Raw genomic sequence first — 13,410 nt, forward strand, 5'->3', positions numbered from 1 at the left:
AACTCATACAACTCAACAGCAAAAAAAAAAAACCCAAACAATCCAATTAAAAAATGAGCACAGGATCTGAATAGATATTTTTCCAAAGAAGACATACAGATGGCCAACAGGTACATGAAAATGTACTCAATATCACTAATTATCAGGGAAATGCAAATCAAAACCATAATGAGATATCACTCCACTGCTGTCAGAATGGCTATTATCAAAAAGACAAGAAATAACAAGTGTTGGTGAGAATGTGGAGAAAAAGGAATCCTTCTGCACTGTTGGTGGGAATGTAAATTGGTGCAGTCCCTATGGAAAACAGTATGGAGGTTCCTCAAAAAATTAAAAAGAGAATTACCATATGATCCGGCATTTCTACTCCAATGTATTTACCCAAAGAAAACAAAAACGCTAACTCAAAAAGAAATATGCACCTTTATGTTCATTGTAACATTATTTACAACCGCCAAGATATGGAAACAAACTAAGTGTCCACCAATGAATCAATGGGTAAAGAAGATGTGGTATATATATTCAATGGAATACTATCCAGTCATAAAAAAGTATAAAAATCTTGCCATTTGTGAGGACATGGATGGACTTTGAAGGCATTATGCTAAATGAAATAAGTCGGACAAAGAAAGAAAAATACCATATGATCTCACTTATATGTGGAATCCAAAAAAACAAACAAACAACAGCAGTAACAAAAACCAAGCTCAGAGAGAAAAAGAACATATTGGTGGTTGCCAGAGGCAGGGGATAGAGGGTAGATGAAATGGATGAAGAGAGTCAAAAGTACAGCATGGTGATTACAGTTAATAATATCGTATTGCATATTTGAAAGTTGATGAGAGTAAATCTTAAAAGTTCTCATCACAAGAAAAAAAAATTCTGTAACTATGTATGGTGATGGATTTTAACTAGACCTACTGGGGTGATCATTTAACAATATATACAAATACTAAATCATTATGTTGTATATCTGAAACTAACATAATGTTGGAGGTCAATTATACCTCAATAAAAAGAAAAAGATTAAAAAAAGAGATCACCCATAAATAATTCTGATATTCAAAGATAAACATTATATTTTAGTAAACACTGGCTATATGTATGCATATAAATCTATAGATATTTAATATATAATTGAACACATTAAAAACAGCTTTTAAAAACAATGTGTGCAAAGAGAATCTTTACACGCTTAACTTTTTCCTACTTAATAAATTGAGAATATTTCAACTGGTATTTAATATTCTTCTAAACTAGAGTATTATTTGTAATTGCTTCATATTATTTTACTGAAGATATAGTACTTTTAAGAAATGAAATCCCTATTAATTTCAATAAGTTGGTACAGGTTAAATGGAAAGCTCTGCAATAAATATCCCTACAACTATGCTTTTATGGATATTCATGATTATTCAAATTACTAAGGATATTGCATGGTTCTAAGCTATTTGTTGTCTAACACAAATTGTCCTGAAGTATCCTTATTATCAGTTTAGATTCCCATCATCAAGAAACAAGTACCCATTCTGATAGATAAACCATAAATATTAGAAGTACTAGTCATAGTAGTTATTTTCCCCTAATACAAATAGAGGCTTACCTTCATATTCAGCTTACTTAATACTTTTGCTCTGGAGAAAATTCCGAATGGGATTTTGTTGATTCGATTGTGTTCCATGTTGAGGGAATAGATGGTGGAAAACTGAGATGGACCACCTACTGGATATAACTGGAAGCAGTTTCTAGCTAAGGTCAAACTATTCAGTTTCACAAGACTTGATAAAAGACTCTGTAAAAAGAAATGAAATAAACGTAAGAATTAGAACTGTAACAAGACTTATTCTGTAGAGTACAGAGCAGCAGTCCCAAACAAATGCCTCAAAGGGCCTTGCAGGTAACAAATGACAGAGACCGGTTGGACCGGTTCTGTGATGCCTCATCTAGAGGAAAGTCACTCACTACTCAGCTCTAGCTAACTGTTGCCTTGCAGGAATGTGGAGCCAATGTAGTCAGATTTCCAGACTTTACAAAGAAACAGGAAATTCATTTACTCATATTAAATCTCCTGATTTTTATTCTTTGGCTTTAATTTATTTAAAACACTCTACAGGGTAAAGAAAAATGTCTGTGGGTAAGAGGTGTTTCATGAGTGGCTAGTTTTAGACCTCTATAAAAGCAGAAACGTTGGTATCAGACGGTCCTGGGTCTGAGTCCTGACTCTGCCACCTGCTATGTGATCAGTCCTATCCAGGTCTTAGTTAAGTACCTATCTCTAAATTATTAAGGTTAATATAATGCTTGGCACAGAGTAAGGTGTCATTCAGTAATTTAAATGTTCCTTTTAGGAATATTAAATTCAGAAGATAATATACTTCCTCATATTATATAATATATTGCTTTTCCATACAGTAAATTTCTGAGGGAATATACATCTACCAAACAAGTATTTACTTAGCATATAACCCCATATTCCCTCTTACTTCAGTCTCCCACCATGTAACCACAGTGCTAGGCGTTATAAAAGAATCTCTGCCATTAAGAAGACTAAATCCCACTTAGAGAAATAAAGCACACAGATAGGAAAAAGAAAAAAATACATAACTGTATATAATCAGTAATAAAGTATACAGAATAGGCTCTTGCTATTCAAAGTCTGGCTCAAGGAAGAGCAGCATCAGAATCCCCTGAGAGCATGCTAGAAATGAGGACTCTTAGGCCCCACTTCTACAGAATCATAATATGAGTCTTAAGATTCCCAGGTGATCTGTATGCTCATTAATGTTTGAGAAACACTGGTAAAGGCTATAAAGTAGTTTTATATCCTGGCCCTATCTTTTAGTAGCTTGTGACTTTGGGCAAGTTATTTCTCTGAACACTAGTTTTATTCATTTGTAAAATGATGATGTCTTATTTTATAGGCTATAATAGAGTTTTTTTAAAGAAATAAAAATATATAAATAGCTTTACAATACCTCACATTATAATAAGTGCTCAAATTTTAAGTCACTTCTTTACTTAAATTCAAAGAAAAGAAGAAATACTGGAATAACTAGAAAAGCAGGAAGAAGGCTGAGAGTGTGCCAGATCTTAAAGGATGAAAAAAAATTTTAAATACTCAGAGAAGCAGAAGAAAATATTCTGGATTGATGTAAAGGCCCAAGCAAGGAGAAAACAAACATTGTGAGGTGTGTGTTTTAAATAATGTTCTAGGGTTTCCCTGGTGGCGCAGTGGTTGAGAGTCCGTCTGCCGAAGCAGGGGACACGGGTTCATGCCCCAGTCCGGGAAGATCCCACATGCCCGCAAAGCGGCTAGGCCTGTGAGCCACAGCCACTGAACCTGCGCATCCGGAGCCTGTGCTCCGCAACGGGAGAGGCCACAACAGTGAGAGGCCCGTGTACTGCAAAAAAAACCAAAACAAAACAAAACAAAAAAAAATAATGTTCTAATTTTGGCTATCCACCATGAGGAAACTGAAGACTTAGTACCTGAAGTGTCAGCTGTGATTTTCAAGGCCCACTGAAGGAAAAAAATAACTATATAATTGAAGTTATAATTAGTGAAGTGAACTGAAACTTGTCCTTTATGATGAACATGAATAAGCTACTCAACATCTGTCAATTGCTATACACAGAAAAAAGAAAGAATATAGAAAGAGAAAACTTTCATGGCAGTCAATTCGGGGAAAATGTCTACATCCTACTTCACTGTAAATAAAGGAGTTCTATTGAGTCTCATGGCAAAAATGTTATTTTTATTATTCTTAGAGCTGACTTACATTATTGAATTGATATTCTTTTATGAAAAAATGGTAACACCTGAGGATATTTGAAAAGGGGCAACAAGAATGCAGCTCTCCAACCTTTCAATTCTTAGGTCATACTATGAAGCTTTGGGGTTGCTTATCATTGCTTTAGAGTCAGACACATCTGGGTTCCCATCTCACATCTTCTACTTACCAGCCTTGTGATCTTTGGTGAATTAATTAGATAATATATCTCTCACCATATTTCCAGAAAAAATATTTAAGTGTGACAAATTTGGCCAAAAACATGACTTCTCTTAAGTCTTATTTCCCTATTTGATGAGACTACCCCAGTAACTAGTAGGATTATAATGAAGATTTAAATGGAATAATACATGTAGAGCTCCTAGCCTTATGCCTTGAGTATATGTGCTTAAATTCATTAAGTTCTTTCTCCTTCTGTGTTTATGTCTACATTAAAACTAGTCCATTTTCAGACAGTCTTCAAATGGAAAAGTATATAGTCATTTTGCCAGCTCTGATTTCAGCAATATAATGTGCCCCCAGTGAAAACCACTTTCCTGATTTTTCTTGCCAGCTTGAACGTCTAAGTGCTGTTTAATGGATTTTATTATTTTTCTTATTGTGATTATAAATGCAGATAATTACACATTTGCATTAAGAATACACTACTTCCAAAGCACATAGACTACTTTTAAATAAAACTTAATGTTTTCCAATATTTGAACAAGGCCAATCAAGCATTTCCCCCATAGCTTCTCTATCTGAAAATGGGCCTGTTTAAATACACATACACCCTTTCTTCCACAGCCAGACTGAAGAGAGCTGTGTTCTTTATAATTCTCTTATCAAAAATAAATCCTTGGGTTTCCCTGGTGGCGCAGTGGTTGAGAGTCCGCCTGCCGATGCAGGGGACACAGGTTTGTGCCCCGGTCCGGGAGGATCCCACATGCCGAGGAGCAGCTAGGCCCGTGAGCCATGGCCACTGAGCCTGCGCGTCCGGAGCCTGTGCTCCGCGGCAGGAGAGGCCGCAGCAGTGAGAGGCCCGCGTAACGCAAAAAAATAAATAAATAAAATAAATAAATAAATCCTGACTTATTTCAGTAAAAAAATATTATATACTTAGCACATGTCTTTATCCTAAGAGGTTTCCAATAATTATGTTTCCCTTCAGTGACAATAAGACTGGATATATAAATAAATATTAAAATTTCTCACTTGGTGAAACTTGATATACAGCCAGTCTTTATATTTAGGCATATTGACATTGTAAAAGCAGTCAGTCTTACTTAAGCTCACAAATCACATCCTAAAAAAATCCCAACAAGGTCTAATTAATATGCTAGTTATTTCCCTTATTATGGATATGAATCACTGTTAGAAAGAGGATGACATTAAACAGTAGAACCTCACCCATTCTGATCACTGTAAATTACCACCATCACAGAAATTAAAAAATCCAAACAGTCTAGCTGTCAGGGCGATATCTACAATCTGTGGATTCTAATCCTTATCCCACCTAAACTACTACTAACAATAGTACTCTTTTGCCACAGGTGATATACTGTCATAGTAAAAACTACTATGTGAACTGGTCCAGACTTGAAACTACAATCCTGGGAAACTCATTTTTGTACTCTGACCAAGTTTTTTCTGAAAACGCAAGCATCTAGATTAATAGGAACCAAATTAATAGGTGCTACTTTATTTTTGTATGCCTAAGAAACAAATCAATTACATAAATTTATTTGATAAACTAATTACTACAAACCTAGAGCCTCACCTACTCAAATTGTTCATTATAAATCAAAGCATATATCTGAAAAACATTCATCTAAAGCACCTTTATTCTTAATTCAAATACACATACACACACACATACAGTTGGGAAAATTAGTAATAATCTAAACATAATAGGGCTACTTATATAGTTTTAATTATTAGAAAAAAATACTTTGCAAAGTTCAATCAATCCATAACTCCACAATTCCATTCTTTTGCTTGTTAGAATACTACAGTAAGATATTATGCTTGAGTAACTACAAGCAAACTTACTAGTTGTTGGGTATACTAAAACAGCAGGTAGCAAAAGAAGAAATGGTAAGAGTAAAAAATAATAAAGTTGAGAAAGACAATTTAAAAAATATTGCATCTTGCCCAATTAATCTCTATGCAAAAGTGAAAATATTTTTCTAACAGAACCAACAAAACCCAAATTAAAAATAATGTGTTAAAAAAATAGCAGATTCTGGTGACTGGTATATGCTAAACAGGCTTTAATGTTATTGTATAAGCAGGGTAATAATTTGGGTCACAGGCATGTTGCAGCTCATATTAATCTGGATAATAAGTAGTGTATTCTATATAGTCATTCTTTTATCATCTTTCTACAATATCTTTTTTATTTTATAACTGAACTGGGTGGGGTAGCTGAGTTTTAAAACCAGCCATACAACCTCTCCTTAATGGCTTTTATTGTCAAGTCCCAAATGACATGAGAAAGATTTACATGGTGCTAAAGCGGAAAGTAGCACACTGATTTTCCACCTTCTTTCTGTTCCTATAATCATATCTACTCTTTCTTTTTTGGAATTTTTATCTTAGTGGTGGGCTATATGTCCATAGCATAGCCATTATTTAAGCAATTTCAATCATCATATTATTTACCCAGCTGTAAAGATTGACTAGTTTTCCCTTCATTATCTTGCAGGCTTGTTTCAAGAGTTTACTGTAATGCACTTCTTACCTCTGGTAAAGTAGAAATGTTATTGTTCTCTAAATTTAATTCTTCAAGTGCACTGCATTTTGCCAATGATCTGGGTATTGCTGACAGTCTGTTATATCTCAGACCAAGACGACTTAAACTGGACAGGTTTCCTGTGAACACACAAAAAAAGGGAATTTTTTTTAATCCAATCAGCCTGTCACTGTCCCAGGCTATCAACCAGTATTTATGAATTACTTTGAAGCACTATTTCAACAAGATCCTTAACTTTTTGTACCAAGAAACTGCACACTACACTCTATCAATTAGGATGAAACTGAAACCACTTTTGTGCCCTCTTAGAGAAATAATGAAATACACAGCTATAAGTCAATTTTAAAAATCAATTATTGGAAAGTACTGTCACACTTTAATAAAAAATTAACCTTTAGATAAGGCCTAATTGAATAACATCAAAGTAGTAAATATTTTAAATTTATAATAGTTAATCCCATTTGTATCTGTGTGATGGTGATCCAATATAGAACAAGTGGCTATATATAAAAATGTACATGTAATTTTGAAGAAAAAAATTTCAAATTTCTAAAATGGTATTATTTAAAATATAAGATGCACAATTATTTTGTGAGATCAGAAAGGTTCAATAATTTCCGTGAATTTAAATATAAACATTCCAAAATTTCTCTAAGAAGTTGACCTGATGGTAAAAAAAACTTCTCAAAATAATTTTTTACAAACAAAAGTGAAAGTTATAGTCTCTCTTATTATCTAAACATATCCAGCTTGAGCATATTAGCCACTATTGAATACCTAAAATAAGCAAAGCAGAAAAATAGACATTTTCTACTTTTATTGCCAAGACACATGGCAAGAGCTACATGTAAGCTACATGGATGAATATGATGATATCTGCTATCATAGAAGGTTTAAATCAAATTTAATTTCCCAAACAATATACATCATAAAATAAGTTCATTTTGATAGCAAAAAAGATAAGAGTAATGAGAATTTAGTTCAATGTATTTCTTTGCCATGACTGGTTAATTTCTTTTCTGATTCCACATTGCAATTGTTGCTATAACATTTTTAGTTGGGCTAGGTTAAAATGTTAAATGTAGCCTCTAGTTTTAAATTAAACAGTATTACCAGTATTAGAAATTACAGGCATACTTCATTTTACTGTACTTTGCTTTATTGTGCTTCACAGATACTGCAACTTTACGTATTGAAGGTTTATGGCAACCATGCATTGAACAAGTCTATTGGTGCCATTTTCCAACATCATTTGCTCACTTAATGTCTCTGTGCCACATTTTAGTAATTCTTGCTATATTTCAAACTTTTCCATTATTATTATACTTGTTATGGTGATCTATGATCAGTGATCTTTGATGTCACTAGTATAATTGTTTGGGGGTGCCACGAACTGAACCCATTTAAGACGGTGAACTTAAACTGATAAATGCTGTGTGTATTGTCTGCTCCACTGACCAGCTGCTTCCCTGTCTCTCTCCCTCTCCCCTGAGATACAACAATATTGAAATTAGGCCAATAATAACCCTACAGTGACCTCTAACCAAGTGAAAGTTACAGTCGCATGTCTTTCACTTTAAATAAAAAGCTAGAAATGATTAAGCTTAGTGAGAAAGGCATGTGGACAGCTAGGTTGAAAGCTAGGCCTCTTGCGCCCGTCAGCTGAGTTGTGAATGCAAAGGAAAATTTCTTGAAGGAAATTAAAAGAGCTACTGTAGTGAACACATGAATGATAGAAAAGGAAAACAGCCTTATTGCTGAAGTAAAGAATGTTTTAGTGGTCCAGATAGAAGATTAAACCAGCCACTACATTCCCTTAAGCCAAAGCCTAATTCAGAGCAAGGCCCTAACTCTGTTCAATTCTATGAAGGCTGAGAAAGGTGAGAAAGCTGCAGAAGAAAAGTTAGAAGCTAACTGAGGTTGGTTCATGGGGTTTAAGAAAAGAGATGGCTCTCCATACATAAAAGTACAAGGTGAAGCAGCAAGTGCTAATGTAGAAGCTGTAGCAAGTCATCCAGAAGATGCAACTAAGATAATTAATGAAGGCGGCTACACTAAACAAAGTTTTCAGTGTAGACAAAACAGCCTTATACTGAAGATGCCATTTAGAACTTTCACAGCTATAGAGGAGAAGTCAGTGCTTGGCTTCAAAGCTTCAGACAGGCTGACTCTCTAGACTTCTAGAATTAGAAGTGGAGCCTGAAGATGTGACTGAATTGCTGCAATCTTATGATAAAACTTTTAACAGATGAGGCACTGCTTCTTACAGATGAACAAAGAAAGTGGTTTCTGGAGGTGAAACCTACTCTTGGTAAAGATGCTGTGAAGACTGTTGAAATGACAACAAAGGATTTAGAATATTACATAAGCTTTCATTGATAAAGCAGCAGCAGGGGTTTGAGAGAACTGACTCCAATTTTGAAAGAAGCTCTACTGTGGGTAAAATGGTATTACATACCATTACATGCTGCATGAAAGGAAAAGTCAGTCAATGCAGCAAACTTTATGTGGTTTGATTTAAGAAACTGCCACATCCACCCAACTTTCAGCAGCCACCACCCTGATCAGTCAGCAGCTATGAGGACCAAGGCAAGACCCTTAAGGCTCAGATGATGGTTAGTACTTTTTATCAATAAACTATTTTTAATTAAGGTTTGTACATTTTTAAGACAATGCTATTGCACACTTTAGACTACAGTACTGTATGAACATAACTTTTATATGCACTGGGAAACAAAATATTTGTGTGATGCTTTATTGTGATATTCACTTTGTTGTGCTGGTCTGGGATGAAATCTGTAATGTCTCCAAGGTATGCCTGTATAGAAGTGGATGCCTGTGTCACACTTAACTTTTTGGAGATAAATATTTTGATGCCTTTCAACTTCCAGCAACTTTCTGATGTTTGTCCATTTCTTTCTTTTTGCTTTGACCGTTTTTCAAAAAGCTGTTGTACGAATAATTTTCTTTCTTAGATATGTCTAACATTACTCCAATATTTACAGAAAATATATATTAGCCTATAGAATAACTTAAGCCTTAAAACCTAGGAGGGCAGTCACCATGCCTCATATTCCTTATCCTGTTATACTCATTTGCATCCTTCCCTTTTGCTGAAGAAAACAGTGATCAAGGTTCTAAGAAATGACTAAATGGAGCTAATTTTTACACTTTACATTTTCAAGAATTAGTATTGCTATCAAAAATACTCTGGGGGGCTTCCCTGGTGGCGCAGTAGTTGAGAGTCCGCCTGCCGATGCAGGGGACACGGGTTCATGCCCCGGTCTGGGAAGATCCCACGTGCCGCAGAGCGGTTGGACCCGTGAGCCATGCCCGCTGAGCCTGCGCGTCCGGAGCCTGTGCTCCACAACGGGAGAGGCCACAACAGTGAGAGGCCCGCGTACCGCAAAAAAAAAAAAAAAAAAAAACTCTGGGGACTTCCCTGGTGGTCCAGTGGTTAAGACTCTGTGCTCCCAGTGCAGGGGGTCCATGTTCAATCCCTGGTCAGGGAACTAGATCCTACATGCCACAACTGAAGATCCCACATGCCGCAACTAAAGATCCCACATGCCGCAACGAAGACCGAGTGCAGCCAAATAAATAAATATTTTTTTAAAATACTATGATAATTCTATACCATAAGTCTAACCAACTATAATGTGAAAAAAACCTTAGCAACCATTTCAATTCCTGCAATTAGAACTATTACAGAGGTATGCTATGCTCCTTTATATTACTTTCTTATAACAGTGCTTGGAAACTGGGCCGAGAGTTGGCTAGTTAGGATTAATTAAGATTCCAACAGGCAGAAAACTGAATTAAAAAGCAACAATAAAAACTACCACTTAGCAAAGACAAGTTAATTTTGCCTTTAAATTGTTTCCTAAATTAACTAAGGATGCTTCACTAGTATCTTTCTGATGACACTCCAGTGAGATGTGTCAATTTTGGAAGGGGAGAAAAAAACAAACAAGCAGAGGGCTGGGTCACTTTCCAAAGCTCCAGAGAATTTAGAGATCAGAAATAAGGGCAAGAATAATATTTACTATTGTTGTCACTGCACTGTGACATTGAATATGATACAAATGTTACTTAGAAGTTGGGATGGCAAAAAATAATCTGCTTTATGATGAAGTATGTTAATTATAGTCATATTTCTAATAGCAAAAAATGGGGACAACCTATATGTTCAAGAATAGATGAATAATTATTTAAATTGAAGGAACCACAGTGTAATAGAAAAAACAAAGGATATTGTATTATCTATGTGACCCTGGGCAAGTTATTTAACATAGTCTATCTCCTCACTCATAAAGTGGGGATAATGCCACCTGTCTGACAGGGTCACTCTAAGGATTAAATACAATGTGTGTAAGATACTTGGCACAATGACTGATACCTAACAGATCTTCAAAACATGATTTTATTCTATGGTATTTCTATATTCTGTTACATTCTGTACCTATGAAAATTATGTTACACAAATCTTTAAGATGTGAAAGACTAAGTTATGATATTAAATGAAAAAAGCCAGATAACAAAATCATGTGTTTTGTATTACCTCAACATTGTAAAAAACACATGCATGCAAAAAGAGTGGGGAAAAACACATCAAAACTAACAGTTAGGGCTTCCCTGGTGGCGCAGTGGTTGAGAGTCCGCCTGCCGATGCAGGGGACACGGGTTCGCGCCCCGGTCCGGGAAGATCCCACATGCCGCGGAGTGGCTGGGCCCGTGAGCCATGGCTGCTGAGCCAGCACGTCCGGAGCCTGTGCTCCACAACAGGAGAGGCCACAGCAGTGAGAGGCCCGCGTACCGGGAAAAAACAAAACAAACAAACAAACAAAAACCACTAACAGTTATCTCTGCATGATAGAATTATGGAAGATTAAATTTTTTTCTGTCAACTTGTCTATAATTTCCCTAATTTTCTATAATTTTGTAATTTTAAAACACCCTTTTGATAAAGAAAAAGTCTAATTCTAAAGTCATTTTACTTTTGAAAATTGTGGTATCTTTATACCAGCCTTTTATTGAATGAATATTTTACATTTTGGAGAAGTTTTATACTAATGTAGACCAAGATGTTTGGACACTTTACATTGTGAGGCTCGTTTTCTCCATACAGTGAGGATATGAGCTGAGCTAAGTTGTGGAAAAACAGAGCACGGTAGTTTGAAGTTTTAGACAGCCATTCTGATAAAAAAGACGACAGATAAGAAAGATACCCAAGAAGCAGCAATAAGAGCCATCTGAGAGTACTCAGGACGGACTTTAGCATAAGATATGCAAAGTGAATTAACGGCAGAGCTAGAATCAAACTCAGTTGGCTCCTTATCAAGTAATCATTTTTTGTGAATTTCATCGACTCTGCTCCAGTGAGCTTGTTTCCTCCTGACACAGAAGCATGATATGTTCATTCTTGCCTCCACGCTGTTTGACTGTCCTTGTTGTGCTCATGAAATGCATTTTTATTCCATACTGAGTCCAGCATATTTGTTCATGAAGCTTTCTCTGGCCATTCTATGAAGACCTTATTGATCTCCCTATAACTGGACTCTTGGCCACACATTGTTTTCATCATACGTTGGCATTTACTTATATTTGGTCTTATGTTGTTAGTTGTTTCATGGATTAGTTACCTCCCCCAAAAGACTGAAAATCCTTTAAGTAAAGGAGGTTGCTATGTACTTCTATCTCCACACAGAATTTGTTTCAGTGCTAAGCACACAGCAGGCATTCATTCATACTTTCTTAACAATTATAGAAGCTAAAATATTTCACTATTTGTCCTCCTTTCCATTAGGAACAAGATGCAAAAACTTAAAATTATATGAAAGGTTCATAAAAAGATTTTTTCTTTGACCCATTCTCATCTTATAAAATAGCCTGTCTATGAAACACAGATGTTAACTGGACATGGTTTTAAAATACATATCAGATTTGTCTGGTCTGAGTACAAATTAGTTCTTCTACAAATATCTGCAATAATTTTTTCTGAGACACCCAATGTCTACGCAGCCCATTTTTAGATATCAGAGAACGAACTAATCATTTCCAACTCTTTGCACTCCTCCCATCCTACCAAATAATTTTTAAATTACAAAATATATAAATGCAACTTACTCTCTTTCCCAGAGAACCATGGTTTGTAGTCTAATATGTACCTATTGAGATCTTTCTGTAAGCATTTACTTACACATATACAAATACAGGACTTTTTTTAATGTTCCCGTGTTTATTTTTACAGAAATCGGATAAGTTTACGTACTTTTCCCCCTATATAACAGGTCACAGAAATATTTTCTGGTGAGTAAATTCAGATATACTTCATTTTATTTAACCATTGTATTCTACGATGCGCACCATTATCTAAACATTCCCCAACTGACAGCATTTGTTTCTAATTTTTAAAAAAGAATTCTATAATGAACATTCTAATACATATCTGTGCATACATGTGAAAATATTTCTGATGTATCAAAAGATATAGATATTTTAAATCTTGATAGACAGTGCCACTAGGCTATATCGATTTCATTCCCACCAAAATTGAAGGACAGCGGCCATTTACTCATATCCTTTCAAAATGGGGAGGGAGGGAAGGTATCAATATTTTATCCCTGTCTATCCCGTGCCCACGGCCACTATAGCTACAAGGCTGGTAAAGGTGGAAATTTTCCTGCAAGCAGTGATAATGTCTGACTACAAAGAATGTCAAAATCTTCTGATAAAATTTTAATTTGCTATACAAAGTTGAAGATAAAAGAGGCTCAATCTTAAAAAAGAACTGGAAGTAAAGAAGCTCATCCCTTTCTCTCCTTCATACCACTGCTTTCCCTATGAAAGAAAGTTGTTCCATTGTAATAAAATGGCAGAAGCATT

The 13,410-nt window shown here is 35.3% G+C and overlaps 1 protein-coding gene across 7 annotated transcripts in view; it reads right to left on the bottom strand.

Moving 5' to 3' along the window:
* SHOC2 (SHOC2 leucine rich repeat scaffold protein) overlaps nucleotides 1-13,410 on the bottom strand; it is a 103,899-nt gene that overhangs the window by 11,657 nt on the left and 78,832 nt on the right. For all 7 annotated transcript variants that reach the window (XM_081234223.1, XM_081234217.1, XM_081234220.1 and 4 more), the window contains 2 exons: nucleotides 6,514-6,644; nucleotides 1,604-1,792 (listed from right to left, as the gene is read on the bottom strand). In XM_081234223.1, the coding sequence (XP_081090349.1) occupies nucleotides 1,604-1,792; nucleotides 6,514-6,644 (320 nt within the window). The remainder of the gene's footprint in view (nucleotides 1-1,603; nucleotides 1,793-6,513; nucleotides 6,645-13,410) is intronic.

This window comes from Mesoplodon bidens (genome assembly GCF_964165515.1).
Source record: "Mesoplodon bidens genome assembly, chromosome: 1".
NCBI classification, from domain to species: Eukaryota; Metazoa; Chordata; class Mammalia; order Artiodactyla; family Ziphiidae; genus Mesoplodon; species Mesoplodon bidens.